This window comes from Pseudophryne corroboree, chromosome 1 (genome assembly GCF_028390025.1).
Source record: "Pseudophryne corroboree isolate aPseCor3 chromosome 1, aPseCor3.hap2, whole genome shotgun sequence".
NCBI classification, from domain to species: Eukaryota; Metazoa; Chordata; class Amphibia; order Anura; family Myobatrachidae; genus Pseudophryne; species Pseudophryne corroboree.
The window spans coordinates 590,436,995-590,460,678 of NC_086444.1; the positions used below are offsets into that span (position 1 = coordinate 590,436,995).

Below are 23,684 nucleotides of genomic sequence, written 5' to 3' on the forward strand. Positions count from 1 at the left end.
GAAAAGTGGCTGAGGATTTTTTCTTTACATTAAAGAAAGACTCCTCACACGGCTGTGTCACCTTATCAGGGACATTTAGGACGTCTCTGATAGAATCTATGAGAGCCTCTACATCCTGCGACAGAGTACCCTCCCCTACCTCAATGTCCACCTCACCTCTCTCCATTTCTGACCAGTCCTTATCCGAGTCAGAATGCAGGATCTGGGCCAAAGTACGCTTTTGCCAACCAATGGTAGAGGACTGAGACGCTGATCTGAGTACTGAGTCCTTTTGCATAAACTCAGCCATAGACTGTCTTAAGTATTGCGTCTCTTTCTCATTACGAGATAATTTTGTAGAGATGGTGGAAATCATTCCCCTAATGGAGTCCAACCATGCTGGCTATGCCCCACTAGCCTGAGAAGAGGAACACTGTGCTTTACATGAAACACACTCTTTGCCTGACATACTGCAGCAGTGACAGCACACACAGGAAAAGGTTAAAGCACAATTAACCCACAAAGAGCCCTTCCCGAGGGACACAGAGTATAGAACCAGCACACGGCATCCTTATTGCTAAAGCCAAGCTTAGCTGGGTCACAGACTAAGTACCTAGAATAGGGATTTAGGGGGTCATTCCGAGTTGATCGCTCGCTAGCAGTTTTTAGCAGCCGTGCAAACGCTATGCCGCCTCCCACTGGGAATGTATTTTAGCTTAGCAGAAGTGTGAACGAAAGGATCACAGAGCAGCTACAAAAAAAAATGTGCAGTTTCAGAGTAGCTCCAGACCTAGTCAGCGCTTGCGATCACTTCAGACTGTTCAGTTCCGGATTTGACGTCACAAACAAGCCCTGCGTTCTCCCAGCCACGCCTGCGTTTTTCCTGGCACGCCTGCGTTTTTTCAAACACTCCCTGAAAACGGTCAGTTGACACCCAGAAACGTCCACTTCATGTCAATCACTCTGCGGAGGACATTGCGAATGAAAAGCCTTGCTAGACCTTGTGGAAAACTACATCGGCTGTTGTGAAAGTACATTGCGCGTTCGCATTGCACCGCATACGCATGTGTCGCTTTTTCACTTAATCGCTGCGCACATTTTTATCTAGCGATCAACTCGGAATGACCACCCTAGTACACTAGTATATAGCTTCCCCCTGCTATGACCCCCTGGTACCGCTGAGGTAATCTGGAGGCTCTCCGGAGGAGCTGCGTGTCCCTGTCAGTCAGTGTCTGCGTCAGCTGCAGCAGAGTAAAATGGCACCTGTGAGCTGCTGGATCACTCATAGTGAAGCCCCTCCCCTTCAATGGCAAGCGGTCTTCCCGCTCTTCTTTATACCGGCTTAGTGTCTAAGTGCGTAAAATGGAGACAGTCCCCTTTTAAACCTGTATTGCCAGTCTGGGTACTGTGTACACAATAGTGTACTAAGTCTGGAGACTCATTCCTCCCCGTGTAGAAGCCATGTGTCCCTGTACCCTCATGCCGCCATAATGGCCGGTGACCCGCTAACCGGGATGCCAGCTTAGTACTTACCACTCTTCTTTCTTCTGGCTCTGTTAGGGGTGGCGGCGTGCTGCGGGATTGTACGCTCGCCGTGATGGGGCTTGCGAATAGTTCCCTCAGAAGCTAATGTTCTGTCTGCGGGGAGCGGGACCATTTACCCTTAGTGGGGTTGGGCTGTTCCCCACCTAAGTCCCACGAAGATGGCAGGCTGGTGCCATCCAGACCTGCCTGAAAATAAGAAACTCTGAAAATAAATGCAGAAAACCCTTCAGGAGATTCCAGAGATGTGACCGGCTCCTTCGAGCACATTTTCTAAACTGAGTCTGGTAGGAGGGGCATAGAGGGAGGAGCCAGAACACGTTATCAAACTTTTATAGTGCCCATGGCTCCAAGTGGACCCATCTATACCCCATGGTACTAAATGGATTCCCAGTATCCCCTAGGACACAAGAGAAAACTGATGTTTATGGCTGTAACTAATGAAAGACATCAGTAATCACAACCAATAAATATCAGGTAGCAGTAGCCTGTGTTTGTAGCGCCTGCATCTCTTTAGCTTCTAGAAACTACTTTAACGTGTCGATGAAGCATGGCATTACACAGGTGCCAGCATCAATGCAGAGTACTCCAATGCTGCAGTCACATACACCACCTGCAGTAGCCTAAAGTATATATGGTGATGTGTATTATATGGTATAGCTGCAGCTCACACTATGACAGCTCTGTAATGTTACCCTGCCTGTACTGCTACTACAGTAGTACATACACACTGTGCCAGTGCGTATGCATCAGTAGCGGGACCGGGTGACGGCGGGCACACGTGCTGGGGGCGGGTGTGTGCGGAGGAGGAGACAGGAGGACCCGGGAGGAGTCGGGGACTCTGGGAAGACGAAAGTGAGGTGATTCCATTACTCCGGAGCGCAGAGCCAGAAGCAGCCTCAATAACTGGAAACGAAACTGATAGGAAGGGAGCAGCCGCGTCAGAGACCGTCTCCCTGCCGCTGCTGCTGCTCTGTCACTGGCTACCGCCCCGTGCCCTGGAATGTCAGCTGCTGGCCGCTCGCACTAGCTGCTACCCACCCGGCCGGGGCCGGAGCAACGGGAATCATTGGCGTGAGCTGCCCGCACCGGAGCACCAATACCCTCCCAGCTGGTGAGTGATCGCACCGGCCCCGCTACACCTGGCCCATGTGTTTGTGTGTGTGCACTACACACCCCTAGCTCATGTGTACATAATCATACACCCCTCCTCCCAGCTCATGAGTGACTGTGTACCCACATATACATAGCGCATCTGTGTACCCTGCACTCATTCACACACCCCTGCCTCATGAGTGTTCACACAAATGTCCGTGTCCAGTGATATCGCAGTGCATAAAAATATACTCATGCGTGTGAAAATTTGTTAAAAAAATAACGTATAATAATCGCATATACTCTATGGTAACCACCTTGAACGTGTTACTAAATATACAGTTCATGTCTATAGGAAAGTGCCTAAACTGGATGCCAAGCATCCCTTCATATGTGTTTTGGTGGGGATTAGTGAATGACATCTTCCTTGATTACTACTTTCTGTATAATTATCCATCCTTCCTTCAGTGTGTACTTTGAAGATGCGTACACACTAGATATTTTACACGATGTGGACGATAACGACACAATGTTAGCGATATCGTCCAGTGTGTACGCACTGTATCGTTAACGATATTGCCTACCGTCTGAACATGCAGGTCGTTCTGATGATCTCGCCAGAAACTGCATATTTAGGCAGGGGTGGCCAAACAGTAGATCGTGATCGACTGGTAGATCGCGGACATGCGACCAGTCGATCGCGATCTGCTGCCCATCCACCCGAAGCCGCGCCTCTCCTGCCTGCCGTCCTGCCCCTCAGTCTGGTCTCCGGCAGTGACGGCGGAGTGTATAGCTCAAATCAGGCGCCGGTTCGTTAGCCAATCAGAGCTTGCGAACCGGCGCCTGATTTGAGCCATATACGCTGCCGTCACTACTTGAGACCAGACTGAGGGGCAGGACGGCAGGAAGGAGAAGCGTGCGCTGCGCTTTCCACACAGCACGGGGGCATATGTGACACTGGGGGCATATCTGGCACTGCGGGCATATGTGGCACAGTGGCGGCATATGTGGCACTGTGGGGGCATATCTGGCACTGTGGGCACATGGCACTGTGGGGGCATATCTGTAATCTGACACTGGGGGCATATCTGGCACTGCGGGCACATGGCACTGTGGGGTCATATCTGTAATCTGGCACTGTGGGGGCATACCTGGCACTATGGGGGCATATCTGGCACTGCGGGCACATGGCACTGTGGGGGCATATCTGTAATCTGGCACCATGGGGGCATATCTAGCAGTATGGGCACATGGCACTGTGGAGGCATATCTGTATCTAGCACTGTGGGGGCATATCTGGCACTGTGGGCACATGGCACTGTGGGGGCATATGTGTTTGAGGTTTTTACCTGTGGGGGCCAATGTGTTATTTCGTGCAAGACAGTCATTACACTCTGTGCAGCAAGGCTACGTCCCTTTTTTTGTTATACCACGCCCACTTTTTTGTTATACACGCCACTTTTTTGCACCTGCGGCGCGCGCTATTATTCCTCCTGGGTAGATCACAAAAGCTTTTTAGCTTTCAAAGTAGATCGCCGACTCCAAAAGTCTGTCCGCCCCTGTATTAAGGGATGTGGCAGGATGGTGGCAATGAACGATATGTGAGCAGTGTGTATGTCTTTTGCCCTGTAGTTCAAGGCGATATCACTTATGGAGGATATCGTCTAGTGTGTACACACCTTTTGTATATTCTCCAGGTGATCATCTCCTCCTGTCTATGGGGCCTATTTATCAAGCATCCTTTCCCTCCATAAAGTTATGTGAGCAAGTTCAGATTCAGCATAATTTTACGAATTGACTAGTAATGTCAGCGGCTGTGCACACCTAAATGGAGCAACACTTGAATTGCTCCGCCAGGTGCCGTCTAGTGGCTGCCAGCACACAACATGCTTGAACCCCCCCCCCCCCCCAAAAAAAAAGAAAAAGAAAAAAGGAGCTGTGCTAGCCTTTTACTGTTTAGGATGTGTACTAATGCAGGAGTTTTCACAGACATCTCCTGCAGAAGACTCATTAGTGCTGCGTTTCACAGTCCCCATTATTATGTGGACTACATCTGACCCTGCCCTATGTACCAAACTCAAAAAAAGCAAATCTTTTGGGAGTTTAGCCCCTTTAGTTTACACCATCTTCAGTTGGTGTAAACTGCTTCAAGCCTAGGGAGGTATAGTAGCAGGAGAGAGATCTTCTTCCAATCCCTTTTTTGCAGCCTTTGTTCTGCTCTAATTCCGGAAATTGACATTGCGTGCATGTGCAGTGTCAGATTCCACTGAGGAGTCTCACAAATGTGAAAAACTCCTCCAAAATGTCGGAAGTAACTTGCAGGCACAGCGATTTATCGTTACCTTTGTCACTGCAAGTTACGTTTACTACATAAAAGGGATATATTAATTTAAAATTAAAATATCCGCAGTGCCGCGATTAATTCATTAATTACCCCACGGCCACCACTTGGGGAAGCAAAATGGAGCAATTCAATTGTTGCTCTGTTTAGATACTCAGTAGCTGAGGGGGTTAAAATTTCTCACAGTCTCCTGAGGTGCGAGAAGAAATGTGTGCTAAGTCAGCACTTTGGGCGTCCGGGAGTTTGGAAGCCCAAAGTAGGACTTTAGACGGATTTAACCGTTTTACGTGGTTAAACCCTGTCTGTTTGGTCGCAACACGTGCATGGGTGCCCAAACATCAGATGAATTGTGACAATTGTTTGGTCGTCTAAACAGTAACGTTTAGACTGGATTTTTAGATGCCCAAAACAATTGATTTGGCCCCAGTTACCAAATCAGCAGTTTGACCAACTATTCATTAAATAACTCTTAAAAGCTACACATGGTGGTGTGATGTAAATATTCATATGTCTGTCATGTTTGTAAAAGGGGATATGGTCATTAGGTCGACCACTATTGGTTGACATGCAGTAGGTCGACAGGGTTGCTATGTCGACATGGTCTATAGGTCGACATGAGTTTTTCACAATTTTTTTTCTTTTCTTAAATTTTCCTACTTTGGAAACGGTAACCTGTGCCAAACGAGGGGACATGGTGCACTAATTGGGGTTCCCGGTCACTCTATGAAGAAAACGACTCAAAAAAAAAAAAAAAAAAAAAAGAGAACCCCACCATCATGTCGACATTGTTTCATGTCGACATTTTGACCATGTCAACCTAGCAACCATGTCGACCTACTGCATGTCGACCCAACGACCCATACCCTGTAAAAGTAGACCTATATTGTTTGATTGTAATCACGTTTGTTGTATTGACATGTGCACACAATATATTCCATTAATTTAAGGGTACTGTTTATTATGCCGTCACTTCTTAAAAAGCCTATTATATTTAAAAAAAAAAGTTTTGTACTCATAATGTTCATTGCCAGTGGTATGCCCAGTGCTAATCGTTATCTCCTCCTTTTGTGTGTGTGTTTCCCTGAAAAGTGCTTTTGCATTTTCCATTTTGTATTACTATACAGATTTATTTAATTATAATAAGTAGGACTAATGCTTAACATTAACTTCATGTTATTTTCAATTTCATTTATCTCCCAATGTACTTTGTGTTTTAATGTTTAGTCTAGCTACATACTCGTATATTCAGAGGTAATAGGACTAATCTGTAAAAAAAAAAAACAAAAACAAAAAAAATGGTTTTAGTGAAACATGTAAAATAAATCAAAGCCTAATAACATAATGTTGGAAAGTATTAAAACATGGTTGATCAAGGTTCTAATACATGAGTAAAACATTTTTTTCCATTAAAACATTAATGCAAAAAACAACAACTGGTTGTTCTAAACCAGGGGTGGGCAATTCATTTCTATAGGGGGCCACATGAAAAATCTGAACTGTGTTGGAGGGCCGAACCAATGATAACTCGAACTTAATTATGCTCAATATTAATTTTCTCCCATTATAAAAAGCTGCAAATTATATATTTTGATAAGATGCTACTAGTAATCAGAAGTTTAAGAATATTCTGTAAATATTTATGTAAATTTATGAGTTGTGGTGTAGGTCAAAGAGGAAAATATGTAAGAGTCTAAAGGTACATACACACGGAGAAATTTTGACTATGAGAGATTTTGAGCGATTTCCCTTGAACTGGCAGTAGGAGATTTTGACTAACTTTATCAGCGATTTCGGCTATGGGCGATTTTAGCTAACTCATTTAAGCAAGGGGATGCTTTTTCTTTTCCAGCGACCTAGGCAAAATTGACTTGCCTGCACAGTCTATTTTTTAGCAGCGACAGCTACCTGGCGGGGACGCGCATCGCTATCGCTGGCTGTGTACACACAGAGTGATATGCACTAACTTTCTGAGTGATTTTGACTATATAGTCAAAATCGCTCAGTTATATCGCTCCGTGTGTATGGACCTTAAAAGTAATACCCCACACACGCATTAATGATAAATCTAATATTGGGATATAATAAAATATAGATATTCAAGACATGTAAATTGTATTGTGTGTGTTGTGTAATTGTGTGGTAACTTGTGTATGTATGTGGTGGTGGTGGGTACATGATGTGTATGTGAGGTGTATATAGCTTTAGAAGCACAAACCTACTTTTTAATGTCATTTTTTTTATTCTGCTATTGGCTTGTAATGTGCACTGTATGACGGGTTGCTGTTCCATTGCTGCAAGACTCACCCTGGATGACGGTCTGACGGGATCTCTAAAGCACCCCGAAGGTTAAGCAGGAAGTGACAGGGCAAAGCCATCTCCCGCGGGATACACGTCATCAGGCGCTGGTTGCTAGGGACCCAGGGGGCGGGGACATCCGGCAGTGACTGCCCGTGCACTGCGGCTCTGTAGCTTGCGACTCGCGGGCAGTCACTGGGCCTCAATTGTTAAGCTGCATCGCAGGGTCTTTGTGACCTAGCGATACAGCACAGTGTGTGGTGCAGGGAGCCTGTGGGCGGAGAGCCGCGGGTGCCGTGTGTGTGAGATTAAGGGAGGGGGGAGCCGTGTGACTGGAATAAATACACGGGCTGGACAGGGATTGCCAAAGGGCCGTATGTGGCCCGCGGGCCGTACATTGGCCAGGTCTGTTCTAAACCATTACTTCCGTCACAGAGTTGTGTAGATGGTAAATGTTGATCCAGTTGTTTTGTGGAGGCACAGCAAGGCTATTCAATTGTTGCCCCCGTTGGGCACACATGCCCTATATGCGTGGCCATTAGTACCGGGTTTAGCAAAGCAACTAAACCCATCTAAAGTACAGGTTTGCGCGCCCAAATCACAGCGTTTACAAATATTTCAGCTCGCACCTCAGGAGGCTGTGAGCTGAAATTTGTCTCCCCTACTGCATGCGCAGCCGAATGGAGCAACAATTCAATTGCTCCGTTGGTGCCATCTAGTGGTGGCCAGGGAGACTAACAATTCAATTGTTCTACCCTTTGGGCACACAGTAGCCATTTTTTCTCTCAGCTTCCTGAGGTGCGAGGAAAAATGTGTGAAAACTCGGCAGTTTGGGGCAGCTGTTTTAGGTGGCTAAACCCGGTCCATTTGGGCGTAACATGCGCGATGTGCAGTTAAATTGAGACAACTGTTTAGGTGTCTAAACAGTCCCATTTAAACGTGACCTTTAGAAGCACAAAAAATAAAATCTGCCTCATGGGTTCTGGGTTCAATTCAGTTATTTCGGCACCTGCCGGTATCAATTCAATTGTTCTTCCATGCGGGCGCGAATGCAGTGGGCGCTGCCATTTCTAATGCAAGTGGTGAGCAGAAATGTGGGAAAAAGTGTCCTGTTTTGGATGCCCGAATGGGATTTTTTGCATGCAGTACTTTAGTCGGGTTTAGTTGCTACCGGGTGCTTTTGGGAGCATCAGAGGGGAACACTTGTTGAGCAATAAACATCTTGCCTTTTTAAAAAACGACTGTATCTGTATCCTGCAGCCAACCGATTTGCACAAAAAACTATTAAATTCTCTGACTGTTGTGTATTGAATCCAGGGGCTCCAAGCTCAATCTGTCTGTCTGCATGCTGCCATGCATTGACTGGTCCATGGTGAGGGACCAGTGGGAATCAGATGACACAAATCAGGTGTGGCAGCAACCTGTTCTTACTTAAACAGAAGTAGTCTGTTCCAGGTGCCGATCGTAGGAGCCTACTTGTGGCAGCAAGTTACATGGAATCAGTAACAGGTGGTTACTGACAGTGAGATAGAGAATTCATTTGGATCCAACAAATCTGTGATCACCTGCAATTTTTTTTCTTACTGCCTCAGGAGCTGCAAGGAAAAATGTTCTGGTACCAAACGCCTGGGGTAACTCATAGATTCCTGCACTTAGGTTAAAGCCAGGGTTGTCTGGTTTAAACCACCTTGGTTTAAATCAATTTGAATCTGACTCTGTGTGTAAAGGGGAACTGTATGGGATCCTAGACGTCAGGAGACCGACGCTGGGAACCCGACAGCGAGCCCAGCATGTCTATTCACGAAGCAGTGAAAAGAGTGGAGATGTTGCCCATATCAACCAGCTTTAAAGGAAGCCTGTATCAAGTACATTCTATGAAATATAAGGGAATTGCTCATTGGTTGCCATTGGCAACTTCTCCACTGGTCTGTTCCTCCTCTCTTTTTACTGCTTCATGAATAGACCCCTCCGTTACAAACATTTGCAAATATATGATAAGCCACCAGGCCCCGACATGACTCCTCTGATTCTGGTGGTCCCTAATACTGTGACATAGTATATGAAAAGGATGCCTATTAGAGGTACATAGGAACAGGGGTAAGGCAAGGGGGAGACTGGAAGAAAATAAAGATAGGAGGAAAGGGAAAGAACAGAGGGAGAAGAGGAACATGTATAATAGCTAGCAACCTGGCAAATGACAGGTACTAAATACTAGTACACACATAAAACACATTTCTGCAGAACTGCATATAGAAGAGAACAAAAATAAATAAATCACACACTGGATAGCTTTATTTATGTACTCTTGGAGACGATAAAAACAATGATTTGTTGTCGCTTCAGCGACGCAAAGATCTATGAAACTTGTATGATTGTTGTGTGCTTCATCACTTGCACCGATTTGATTTCTTTGGCCAGTGGTTTCCAAACTTTCTTGAGTCAAAGCACCCTAGAGTATCAGTATTTATTTATTTTTTTCCACAGAACGCCTAGGATAAAAAGTTTCTTATTGATATATTTGATACGTGGTGGTATACAGTTGTGCTTCCGATTGTCCACATAGCTCTATTCATTTTAGGCTGCTGCAGCGTATGTCACATCCTAGGTTTTTGTTGAACCATATAAATGTACAGAATGTAGAATCAATCCTTGCTGGACCCTTACATGTAAATAAAAAACAAACAAAAAAAAAACAATAACTGGAGGGTATAAAGTAATTACCATCCTGAGCATGTGATCTCTGCCCACAAAGATTAAACTCTGACAACCCTAACAGCTCTGCTTCCATATTTATTTCTTTTTTTTGTATAAAAGATTTAATTTTTTTTGGAATTAGCTTTTTTACTAGGCTAGGTAATTCTCATGTTTCTCACACAAGAATGACATGTAGATACCTCTATTGGACATAAAGCAATTGATTTCTTGAGATTAATTGACAACTGTAATGTAACAGAAAATTCCCCAAGTCTAATAATTAATGGAGTGAGGGACTCGTTAGTATTACAAATAAATCTTGATGATATGTTAGTGGGGGTTGTCTGCCCCCTAAATATTTTATTTAAAAAAATTGTCAAGCCCTAGTGTTAGGGCAGTACGGACGGTGTAATGGTTAGATTACTACCTCACAGCACTGGCATGGGTTCAATTCCCACTATCGCCCTGATTTTGAAGTGTGGATATTTTCCTGTGTTAGTGTGGTTATCTACTGGATACTCTGGTTTCCTCCAACAATCCAAAAATCTAGTGGTTGGTTGATTTGGCTCCAGACAAAATTAACCCCAGCATGCATGTGGTAGGGAAAATAGCTTGTATACTCCACTGGGACGTGGACTGATGTAAATGGCTAAAGCACTGCAGAATATGTTTTAAATAACTGATAATAAATATTATCCATGAAGGCCGTTAGTCACTTCCTTGTTTCAGTTCCCTTCAACACCTACCACTGTTGTAGGACTATCAACATACTTAAAATCTGATTAAATAATGAGCACCAGGGACAACTACAGTATGATAAATGACCCAGTACATCTCAGTGCTCCCACCCATAAGGCTATTGATCAACAGAGAGTTATAAAACATATATTAAAAGAATAGAATTAAATTAATAAAAAGGACTCCAAAAGTGTCTGCATGATAGTTCTGACTTATGTATACTCATGAGCATCAAGGCTAGTAGCCTGTACCATTAAAATCTAAAGGAGGATTAAAATGTTGCTGTCTTTTCTGTGCTTGGAAATGGCTTTTAGTGTTTTTAAACGAATGTAACTTGCTTTGCTCATGTGGTATAGCTTTTAAATGCTGCTTATTCCATTGTAATGTGTCCACTCAGCTGAAAACTTGTTCAACTCCATAGAAGTATGGCTTGAACAAGAATAACATGCAATAATTATGCCTTGCAAACGTGTGTGGATCATTGGGTCGACCAGAAATAGGTTGACAGTCAATAGGTTGACCCCATATGGTCGACTGGGTCAAAAGGTCCACAGGGTCAGTAGGTCGACATGAAAAAGGTATACACCACAAAAGATCGACCTAAAAAATGTTCGACACTTTTTTTTTTTGTATGTTTAACCACATGTAAGCCAAATTAGTGGAAATCTGTAGCTGCGTGTGCTCTCTTTGCTCGTCACCCTTTGGGAGAGGTGCCTCGCTTTGCTACCATTGCGCTCGTCACAGGATACTATTCCCAGTTATTGTCCACATGGATGGTAAATTATAAAAAAAGTTGGAGAAAACATAACATAATGGTCATGTCGACCATTTAAACATGTTGACCACGTCGATCTTTTGTACCTGTCAGCCTAGTGCATGTCGACCATATGGGGTTGACCTATCATTTGGAACCCCTTGCAAACACCAGTGTGTATAATTTCTAAAGGGGCCATTAAGTAGTCACAAGATTCTGATGAAACCTTGGGCCTAATGCATGGTGGAATTCCCTGCCATGGAAATCTCGTCTGTTTCGTTGGCTCCTTCATAGAGGAGCAAACAAACACAAGGTTTACAAACCAAAATGGCTGGAAATCTGCGCAGGTTCCGATGGAAATTTTGAGCTTAATTGGATGTGTCCCTGAAAGTGGATAAGCAGTGGTGGATTTTACCTATGCGCTGCAGGAATGCAGCTTATCCCCATTAAAATCCCCCACTTCAGTGAGCTCAGCTGAGCCAGTTGCAGTCTGTGACTGCACTGTCTCACCAGTCACCTACAGGACAGGCAGTACCATTAGGAGGTATTTCCTCCCTCTGGGACTGCAGACTGGGTTGCAGTTAGCAGAGAGCTTGCTTCCAGTAGGAATCCATTCCCTACCTGACCGTCAGCTCTAGCTGGCTTCTATGGGCTGCAGCTGATGCATTTCATAGAAGCCGGGGGTTTTGTGCATGTGTTGAGCCCGGCGCCTGACAGATGCATTGCGGAGGTGCTGGGACCCGGCTGTCTCCTTGCCGCCTCCTTCTCCAAGCATGGGTAGCTGCAACCCCCCTACTCAAAACAGGTAGGAGCCACTGCTGTATGTGATTTGTATATGACAGCAGATTGTTTGGTGACTCCACATTTACAGTGGCCAAATTGAAACAAGTGGTTACATTTAAAGATTTTAAAATATCAATCATGAAATAGAAAAAGGGTCCAGAAAAGTAGGCAGCGTAAATAAAGTTCAGCCTCCAGCACAATAGGAAAAGCAAGTAGGAGGAGGCCTACTTGCTAGTCAGGTTTTTAGTCTGTGTGTAAAGGCATAATAGAGGCACCTGTATGGTGAAGTGTGTATGCTTCACTGCATACTGAATAAAAAGGTACATATGACTCATATAGGAATATGTTGAAAGCAATAGTGAATTGCTTTGGATATGAGATGTTCTCAGTACTATCTGTGGAACAGATGTTGAGCCTCTGCAACCTGCCACAACATAGAAGCATAAGAGTAAAGACTGAAAATTCTGTAGTGTAAAGTATTGCAGAATTAATGCCCACCCGACTGTGCCAAGGAAAGTTCTTCTTCTCTTTTATGGGGTTGGGGCTGTGTTGCCGGTGGCCCGGAAACCGGCAGTCAGCATTGCCGGCGGGGCGAGCTCAACGAAGCGGGAATAGTCCCTTTTCGTCGGCATGCCGACTGTCAGGATTTTCAGGGGTTTGGGATGCAGGTGGAGGTATTGTGAGGTCACATAACTCAGTGATCGCAAAAACGCGCTATAGCGCGTATTTTACCTGCCTTTGATGACAGGGGACTCACTTATCTAAAAGGGGAGGGTCCCCGGGGACGCGCTCAGCAGCAGCAAATACTCCGGGACTCCCATTTAGCAGCTGGACGCGATCATCTGAATCTATGATCGCGCCAGCCAGTCAGCGGCACGCAGGAGGTGACTGGCTGTTTCCTCAACCAATCACCTCCTGTAGTCTCCCACCAGTCCGCCCGCTTTGAATCCTCCTCCCCGCTGACCTGGGCTCTGCCGCCAGCACATGAATATGTGCTGCAGCGCTGAGCCCCGCTCATCTCCACCTCCTCCCCGCTGCACGCTCCACCGCCGCCGCCTCCAGCACCACAAGACTGGCCCTGCTCATCTCCACTTCCTCCCTCCCCGCTGCGCGCTCTGCCGCCGCCTCCAGCACCAAGAGACTGGCTACGCTCACCAGGCACAGCGCCCTCCGCTGCAATGGTACCGCTCCGCATCTGCCCCTGTGCCAAGGCTGCTGCAGGCTGCCAGTGTGGTGGTGGATGGTCTTGCTGAAGGTTTTCCGGGGGGGAGGGGGGGGGGTAGAAAGAGAGAGAGAGAGACTGGAGGTCATAGGTGTTTACTGCAATGTGCCTCAGTGCGCTCTGCCTGGCGCAGTGTGCCTCAGTGCGCTCTGCCTGGCGCAGTGTGCCTCAGTGCGCTCTGCCTGGCGCTGTGTGTATAAAGTGTTCTACCTGGTGCAATGTGTATAAGCAGCACTATTATGTGGTGACGGCCCTTCCCCATGAAGCCACGCCCTTAAAATTTGCGGCGCGCCTTCGCCGCGCATTGCCTATACTTTGCAATCTGGGAGGTTGAACACCAGTTCACTTTCTGCCTAAGGGCACCAAAATGTCTAGTTATACCTCTGGTGCAGGGTGTCCTGCATGCTACACAGTCCAGCAGCATTGTCACCCCATCCCCCCCCACCTTGCAACACTTTTGTGGTGTCCAAACAAGATTAAGATTAAAAAGAACCTTCATTCTGATGGGACCCAGAAAAAGACCGGTAGGACCCCAATTTTTAAAAGTGAGGGGTCCCTGGGACTCACTTTTTTGGGCTCACCACGATCACTGTAACTACATCCCATTTTATGCATGTTGTTGGTTTGTTTTTTTTGGAAAGTTTGCAAACACAATGTTATAACAACTTGTATTAATTTTTTTTTTTTTGTAGCAAAAATGCAGGAAACGGACAAAGAACATGTTGCTAAGATGCTGCGGTCTGTCTTGCAGTCAAACAAACATGGTGTACTTTTACCTCGTTTGCAAAGTGAATATAAATCTCTCACTGGAGAATGGATTCCTTTCAAAGAAATGGGTTTCCACACACTTGAAGCATACGTAAAAGCCATCCCAACAGTAGTAAGGATTGATGTTAACCGAGTTGGTGAGGTAATGTGTTCCATATTTATGCTCAATATTAAGAAAATATGCTGTCATTTTGTAGTTTGTAGCTGCTCTGTGTAAATCCCTTGGAAACAGTTTGTGAAACATCAGTTCATATTGTGGTTATTTATGAGCCTAAAGGTATCCAATTACCCGTGATTTGGCATTTTTTATTTTATCCTTATCCAATTGGGTCCTGCGAAAAATGAGAAGTTTTTTGCACAAAAATATATAGGTCCCGTGAAAAAGCTGTGGACCTATGTATTTTTGCAGCACTTATCTTGGGTATAAGGGGCACTTGTCGCAGATTATTCAGGCATAATCCCGATGAATACCGGCATTGGGGGTAAATTACCGTGGCTAATTGGATACCCCCTAAGGGAAGACGGTGCTCTTTTGCTGCATTATGTTTTGTTTGCTGTTTTTTTTTATTTTGTGTGCAATTCTGGGAAACCTCTGTATTCAGTCATTTGTGATAATGATACAGTTCTCTCGTAAACAAATTCTTTCTGCATTGTGCTCCTTTGCCAGCTACAGTATGTGCACATTTCTGAATTAGAGCACCAACGTCATATTATACTGTAAGCTGATTCAGTATTGTATATTGGTCTTATTATACGCTCAGTAAATAAGAGAAGTAACATTGGTACCTGGTTGTGGCCTAATTTACATATTTTGAATAATCTAACTGTTACGGGGGGTACACACGGAGAGATCTGTGCTTAATTTCTAAACAATCTGACAAGATTGGTTAGTGTGTATGCCCATAGTGATGTGCGGCGAAGTGAGCGCTCTTCCCCCTTGCTCAGCGCATATTGCGTTGAGTAGGGGGAGAGGTGTGCTGAGCGGTCTGTGATAGATTGCTACGCACACATCTCCCTGTGTGTACCCCCCTTTAATCATAAAGTGTATTTCTCTGACGTCCTAGTGGATGCTGGGAACTCCGTAAGGACCATGGGGAATAGCGGGCTCCGAAGGAGACTGGGCACATCTAAGAGAGAATTAGGACTACCTGGTGTGCACTGGCTCCTCCCTCTATGCCCCTCCTCCAGACCTCAGTTAGAATTCTCTGCCCGGCCGAGCTGGTTGAACACTAGGGGCTCTCCTGAGCTCCTAGAAAAGAAAGTATATATTTAGGTTTTTTATTTTCAGTGATATCTGCTGGCAACAGACTCACTGCTACGAGGGACTTAGGGGACAGAAGCGAACCTACCTGCTTGCAGCTAGCTTGGGCTTCTAGGCTACTGGACACCATTAGCTCCAGAGGGATCGAACACAGGCCCAGCCTCGGTCGTCCGGTCCCGGAGAAGCGCCGTCGTCCCCCTTGCAGAGCCAGAAGCAAGAAGAACGTCCAGGAAATCGGCGGCTGAAGACTCCGGTCTTCATTAAGGTAGCGCACAGCACTGCAGCTGTGCGCCATTGCTCCCCATGCACACCACACACTCCGGTCACTGATGGGTGCAGGGCGCTGGGGGAGGGGGCGCCCTGGGCTGCAATAAGAGTACCTTACATTGGCATAAAACACATAATATAGTCAGTAAGACTATATATGTGTAAAATCCCCTGCCAAAAATATCCTTAAAAAAGCGGGAGAAGTCCGCCGAGAAGGGGGCGGGGCTATCTCCCTCAGCACTTTGGCGCCATTTCCTCTCACAGCTCCGCTGGAGGGACACTCCCCAGGCTCTCCCCTGCAGTTTCCAGGCTCAATAGGGTGAAAAAGAGAGGGGGGGGCACAAAATATAGGCGCAAACTGTATATTTAAAGCAGCTATAGGGGAAAAATCACTGTGTGTAGTGTGAATCCCTGCATTATATAGCGCTCTGGTGTGTGCTGGCATACTCTCTCTCTGTCTCCCCAAAGGACTTTGTGGGGTCCTGTCCTCAGTCAGAGCATTCCCTGTGTGTGTGCGTGTGTCGGTACGGCTGTGTCGACATGATTGATGAGGAAGATTATATGGAGGCGGAGCAGGTGCCGATAAGTGTGATGTCACCCCCTGCGGGGTCGACACCAGAGTGGGTGGATATGTGGAAGGTATTAACCGACAGTGTCAACTCCTTTACATAAAAGGCTAGATGACGTACAGCAGTGGGACAGCCGGCTTCTCAGCTCGTGCCTGCCCAGGCGTCTCAAAAGCCATCAGGGGCTCAAAAACGCCCGCTACCTCAGATGGCAGACACAGATGTCGACACGGAGTCTGACTCCAGTGTAGACGACGAGACAAATGTAAAATCCACAAGGGCCATCCGTTGTATGATTACGGCAATGAAAAATGTGTTGCACATTTCTGACATTAACCAAGTTACCACAAAAAAGGGTATTATAGTTGGGGAGAAAAAGCATCCAGTGGTTCTTCCCCCATCAGATGAATTGAATAAAGTGTGAAGTGGGGTTCCCCCGATAAGAAAATAGTAATTTCTAAAACGTTACTGATGGCGTACCCTGTCCCGCCAAAGGACAGGTTACGTTGGGAGACGTCCCCTAGGGTGGAGAAGGCGCTCACACGCTTGGCAAAAAAGGTGGCACTGCCGTCTCAGGATACGGCCGCCTTAAAGGAGCCTGCTGATAAAAAGCAGGAAGCTATCCTGAAGTCTGTATATACACACTCCGGTATTATACTGAGACCTGCAATTGCTTAAGTGTGTAGTGCTGCAGCAGCTTGGTCCGATACCCTGTCAGATAATATGGATACTAGACAGGGATACTATTTTGCTAACCATAGAGCATTTTAAAGACGTGGTCTTATATATGAGAGATGCACAGAGGGATATTTGCCGGCTGGCATCTAAAATTAATGCAATGTCTATTTCTGCCAGAAGAGTATTATGGACTCGGCAGTGGACAGGTGATGCTGATTCTAAAAGGCACATGGAGGTTTTGCCTTATAAGAGTGAGGAATTGTTTGGGGAGGGTCTCTCGGACCTAGTATCCACAGCAACAGCTGGGAAGTCGACATTTTTACCTCAGGTTTCCTCACAGCCGAAGAAAGCACCGTATTATCAGGTACAGTCCTTTCGGCCACGAAAAGGCAAGCGGGTCAGAGGCGCTTCCTTTCTGCCCAGAGGCAGGGGAAGAGGGAAAAAGCTGCACCAGACAGCCAGTTCCCTGGAACCAAAATCCTCCCCCGCTTCCTCTAAAGTCCACCGCATGACGCTGGGGCTCCACAGGCGGAGCCAGGTGCGGTGGGGGCGCGCCTCCGGAACTTCAGCGACCAGTGGGTTCACTCACAGGTAGATCCCTGGGTTCTACAAGTGGTATCTCAGGGATACAAGCTGGAGTTAGAGGCCACTCCCCCTCGCCGTTACCTCAAATCTGCCTTGCCGGCTGCTCCCAAAGAAAGGGAGGTGTAGTACTGGACGCTATTCACAAGCTGTACTTCCAGCAGGTGATAATCAAGGTACCCCCCCCCCCCCCCCTCTTCAACAGGGGCTGGGTTACTATTCCACAATGTTGTGGTACCGAAACCAGATGGTTCGGTGAGACCCATCCTAAATTTAAAATTCTTGAACACTTATATAAGGAAGTTCAAGTTCAAGATGGAATCGCCCAGGGCGGTTATACAAGCCTGGAAAAGGGTGTCCCCATGTACCCACCTCACCAGGAGTACCTCAGGTTTGTGGTACAGGACTGTCATTACCAATGCCAGACGTTGCCGTTTGGTCTGTCCACGGCACCGAGGGTATTTACCAAGGTAATGGCCAAAATGATGATACTCCTTAGAAAGAAGGGAGTTATAATTATCCCGTACTTGGACGATCTCCTGAAAAGGCGAGGTCCAAGGAGCAGTTGCTAGTCAGCGTAGCACTATCTCAGGAAGTGCTGCATCAGCACGGCTGGATCCTGAATATCCCAAAGTCGCAGCTGATTCCCGCGACGCGTCTGCTGTTCCTGGGTATGATTCTGGACACAGAACAGAAGAAGGTTTTTCTCCCGGAGGAGAAGGCCCAGGAATTATCATCTCTGGTCAGGGACCTCCTGCAACCAAAACAGGTGTCGGTGCATCACTGCACGCGAATCCTGGGAAAGATGGTAGCTCTTACGAAGCGTTTCCCTTTGGCAGGTTCCATGCGAGGATCTTCCAGTGGGATCTCTTGGACAAGTGGTCCGAATCGCATCTTCAGATGCATCGGTGGATCACCCTGTCACCAAGGGCCAGGGTGTCTCTGCTGTGGTGGCTGCAGAGTGCTCATCTTCGTGAAGGCCGCAGATTCGGCATACATGACTGGGTCCTGGTGACCACGAATGCAAGCCTCCGAGGGTGGGGGGCAGTCACTCAGGGAAGAAAACGTCCAAGGACAAAAACTTCCTTGCATATAAATATTCTGGAACTAGGGGTCATTTACAATGCCCTGAGTAAACCAGAATCCCTGCTTCAAAAACAACCGGTGCTGATTTAGTCAGACAACATCACGGCTGTCGCCCATGTAAATCGAGAAGGCGGCACAAGAAGCAGGATAGCAATGGCAGAAGCCACAAGGATTCTTCGATGGGCGGAGAATCACGTGATAGCACTGTCAGCAGTGTTCATTCCGGGAGTAGAAAACTGGGAAGCAGACTTCCTCAGCAGACACAACCTCCACCCGGGAGAGTGGGGACTTCATCCAGAAGTCTTCAAGCTGATTGTACACTGGTGGGAACGACCACAGGTGGACATGATGGCGTCCCGCCTCAATAAAAAGCTAAAAAGATATTGCGCCAGGTCAAGGGACCCTCAGGCGATAGCTGTGGACGCTCTAGTGACACCGTGGGTGTACTAGTTGGTTTATGTGTTCCCTCCTCTTCCTCTCATACCCAAGGTACTGAGGAGAATAAGAAGGAGAAGAGTAATAACTATAATCATTGTTCCGGATTAGCCAAGAAGAGCTTGGTACCCAGAACTTCAAGAAATGATATCAGAGGACCCATGGCCTCTGCCGCTCAGACAGGACCTGCTGCAGCAGGGGCCCTGTCTGTTCCAAGACTTACTGCGACTACGTTTGACGGCATGGCGGTTGAACACCGGATCCTGAAGGAAAAGGGCATTCCGGAGGAAGTCATCCCTACGCTGATTAAAGCTAGGAAGGATGTGACCGCAATACATTATCACCGCATATGGCGAAAATATGTTGCGTGGTGTGAGGCCAGGAAGGCCCCAACGGAGGAATTTCAGCTGGGTCGTTTTCTGCACTTCCTACAGTCAGGTGTGACTATGGGCCTCAAATTGGGTTCCATTAAGGTCCAGATTTCGGCTCTGTCGATTTTCTTCCAAAAAGAACTGGCTTCACTGCCTGAAGTTCAGTTTTTTGTTAAGGGAGTGCTGCATATTCAGCCCCCTTTTGTGCCTCCAGTGGCACCTTGGGATCTCAACGTGGTGTTGGATTTCCTAAAGTCGCATTGGTTTGAGCCACTTAAAACCGTGGAGCTAAAATATCTCACGTGGAAAGTGGTCATGCTGTTGGCCTTGGCTTCGGCCAGGCGTTTGTCAGAATTTGCGGCTTTGTCTTGTAAAAGCCCTTATCTGATTTTCCATATGGATATGGCGGAATTGAGGACTCGTCCCCAATTTCTTCCTAAGGTGGTATCAGCGTTTCATTTGAACCAACCTATTGTGGTGCCTGCGGCTAATCGGGACTTGGAGGATTCTAAGTTACTGGACGTAGTCAGGGCCCTGAAAATATGTTTCCAGGACGGCTGGAGTCAGGAAAACTGACTCGCTATTTATCCTGTATGCACCCAACAAGCTGGGTGCTCCTGCTTCTAAGCAGACTATTGCTCGCTGTATCTGTAGCACGATTCAACTTGCACATTCTGCGGCTGGACTGCCGCATCCTAAATCTGTAAAGGCCCATTCCACGAGGAAAGTGGGCTCTTCTTGGGCGGCTGCCCGAGGGGTCTCGGCTTTACAACTTTGCCGAGCTGCTACTTGGTCGGGTTCAAACACATTTGCAAAATTCTACAAGTTTGATACCCTGGCTGAGGAGGACCTTGAGTTTGCTCATTCGGTGCTGCAGAGTCATCCGCACTCTCCCGCCCGTTTGGGAGCTTTGGTATAATCCCCATGGTCCTTACGGAGTTCCCAGCATCCACTAGGACGTCAGAGAAAATAAGAATTTACTCACCGGTAATTCTATTTCTCGTAGTCCGTAGTGGATGCTGGGCGCCCATCCCAAGTGCGGATTGTCTGCAATACCTGTATATAGTTATTGCTTAACTAAAGGGTTATTGTTTGGAGCCATCTGTTGAGAGGCTCAGTTGTTATTCATACTGTTAACTGGGTATAGTATCACGAGTTGTATGGTGTGATTGGTGTGGCTGGTATGAGTCTTACCCGGGATTCCAAATCCTTTCCTTATTGTGTCAGCTCTTCCGGGCACAGTTTCCTAACTGAGGTCTGGAGGAGGGGCATAGAGGGAGGAGCCAGTGCACACCAGGTAGTCCTAATTCTTTCTTAGATGTGCCCAGTCTCCTTCGGAGCCCGCTATTCCCCATGGTCCTTACGGAGTTCCCAGCATCCACTACGGACTACGAGAAATAGAATTACCGGTAAATATATTCTTATTTTTTAAGTATATTTCCCGCACCATCATTTTTGTAATACATGCACAGTACTGTTACGTTTTGTAAACTTCTGGCTCAAATACTGTCATTATGGAGATTAGAGCACAGTTCATGCGGCATTATTAATTGGTCATAATTCATGTTGTGGGAGCATTTGATTGTTCGGGAGCCAAGGTCAATCCAGTCAAGATAAAAATGCTGCACAGCTCCAGTTCTATGAAGCTAGAGCTATGCACGCATCCTTTCTGACTATTCTCTGAGCTTTCAGTACATCTGGGCTAGCTGCTCATAACTGGTAATCATGGGACTAGTCCAGAGGTTTTAAAATGTGGTCCTCAAGGCAGCCCAACAGTCCTGGTTTTAAGTATATCCATGCTTGGCCACAGGTGACATAATTAGCACTTTAGTAAATTTGATTTAACAATCTGTGCTGAGCCATGGATTTACCTAAAACCTGGACTGTTGGGGTGCCTTGAGAACCGTGTTTGAGAACCTCTGGGCTAGTCTTTCGCGGCCTACACACAATCGGTCTCAGTGTGTGTATACAGCGCCAAGGGCTGATTATCATGGTCGAATTAGTCTGATCAATGATGGATCGGACTTGGACAGCATTTTAATTCAATTGATGCTTGTATCGTTGGGATGTGTACCTAGCATTAGCTGACACAGGATGTCTGAATCTGTCTAAAAATGGAAAGGTATGCAGAGGCTACCAAGTGTATCACTCATGAAATAAAGGATAAACTATGTGATCTGGTGGATTTTGAATGTGAAGTGATCGTTGGTGCAAGTACTAGCAAAATGGTTGCACTGGTGAAAGGTTCAAGGCCTGGAGTTAAAGTATACATAGAGTAGATCAGCAGACAAACTGGGTCTGCACACAGGGCTTGTGGTCATAAATGGCTACTGGATGCTTGGAGTGAATGGAGAGTGGACAGATGTGTTCAGTCCCACAGACAGTGCATCAAATTACAGATGAACTGTACACCACACATTACATTGTCATGACTCAGGCTGGCGGAGGCAATGTTATGGAGATGAAGTTCATCGCATTTCAACAAAATATACAATCCATGCCTATAATTCAAGCTGTATGAAGGGCAAAAGATGTCCCAACAAAGTACTAATCCAGTGGTCATAATAATTTGGCCGCTCAGTGTATATCCTGGGCACACAGTTGCATAAAAACCTAACGTCTATACCAGATGTTCTCAAACTCGGTCCTCGGGAGCCCACACAGTGCATGTTTTTCAGGTAACACAGCAGGTGCACAGGTGTATTAATTACTCACTGACACATTTTAAAAGGTCCACAGGTGGAGCTAATTATTTCACTTGCGATTCTGTGAGGAGACCTGCAAAACATGCACTGTGTGGGCCCCCGAGGACCGAGTTTGAGAACCTCTGGTCTATACTTATTATTTCTCTAGCATCCATAAGGGATATTGGGAACAGATTAGTACGATGGGTATAGATGGGCCCAAAGGAGTCGGTGCACTTTACATTTCTTCAACTGGGTGTGCTGGCTCCTCCCCTCTATACCTCCTCCCACAGGTAGTTTAGAAAAAAGTGCCCTTAGGAGAGGATGCACATCTCTGCAAGCTCCAGAGTTTTTCTTCAATTTCTTTTAAAATTGTAGTTATTTCGGTATGCTCTTTGGGCAACAGCATACCTGCACCGTAGGAGTTAGGGGGGCGGTCACCGGCCTCTTGAGGTGCAGAGCCGCTTCCCCTCTGCTGGACCACTGTCCTGAGGGGCTGTTTGTTCAGCGGGGCATGGCGCCTTGGCTGTCGCAGGCGCAGCATGCCACACACCCCTAACAGAGCCTGAAGGTGATCATCGGTGGTGAGTACAAACCGGGGCCCCTGCTATTCAAACGTAGCTCCGGCTCCATTGTGGGGGTGGAGCTACACGAGAGCGGGCTCGGCGGCATTTTGGCGCCTTCCTCTGCATAGTAGCAGCAGCAGCCTCACAGCTCCTCCATATCAGTCCCTGGATCGCTGGTACCGGGTGTAGAAGGGGAGAGCCACTATAGCTGTGCACAAGTAACATCGCTCTGAGGGATTTCTCATATTACAGTCTCATACCAAAACCAGACGGGTCTCTGAGACCCATTCTGAATCTGAAGTCCTTGAATCCTTACCTGAAGGTTTTCAAATTCAAGATGGAATCTTTGAGAGTGGTGATCGCAGGCCTGGAACAACAGGAATTCCTAGTGTCCCTTCCAATTTGGCCTCCTCATCAGGCCTATCTGAGGTTTGCCCTGCTCAACGATCACTACCAGTTTCAGGCGTTACCCTTTGGTCTATCTACAGCTCCGAGGGTGTTCACGAAGGTGATGGCGGAAATTTGTTTCAACTCGGGGTCCAGGGGGTCAATGTAATTCCATACCTGGACGACCTCCTGATAAAAGCGAGCTCCACGGAGCTTCTATTGCTCCATATAGATCGCACTATCCAACTTCTGTCACACCACGGGTGGATTCTCAATCTGCAGAAGTCCCACCTGGATCCATTTCAATGGCTCGTGTATCTGAGGATGCTACTGGATACTGTAGCACAGAAAGTGTTCCTCCCAGAGGAAAAAGTAAGAACACTTCACTTCAAGAAATGGTTTGCATGGTGCTCCGACCTGCTCGAGTCTCCATTCATCTTTGCATAAATTTGTTGGGAAAGATGGTGGCCTCGTACGAGGCAATTCAATTCGGAAGGTTTCATGCCAGACCGTTCCAATTGGACATCCTGAACAAGTGGTCTGGTTCCCATCTTCAGATTCACCGGATGATTTGGCTGTCACCTCAGGCC

At 46.7% G+C, this 23,684-nt stretch overlaps 1 protein-coding gene across 1 annotated transcript in view; it reads left to right on the top strand.

Moving 5' to 3' along the window:
• Positions 1-2,288: 2,288 nt before the first annotated feature.
• Positions 2,289-23,684, top strand: part of TDRD7 (tudor domain containing 7) — a 227,262-nt gene continuing 205,866 nt past the window's right edge. Inside the window, exons 1-2 of the mRNA XM_063914237.1 lie at positions 2,289-2,635; positions 14,136-14,353. Of these exons, the coding sequence (XP_063770307.1) occupies positions 14,141-14,353 (213 nt within the window). The 5' untranslated portion in view covers positions 2,289-2,635; positions 14,136-14,140. The remainder of the gene's footprint in view (positions 2,636-14,135; positions 14,354-23,684) is intronic.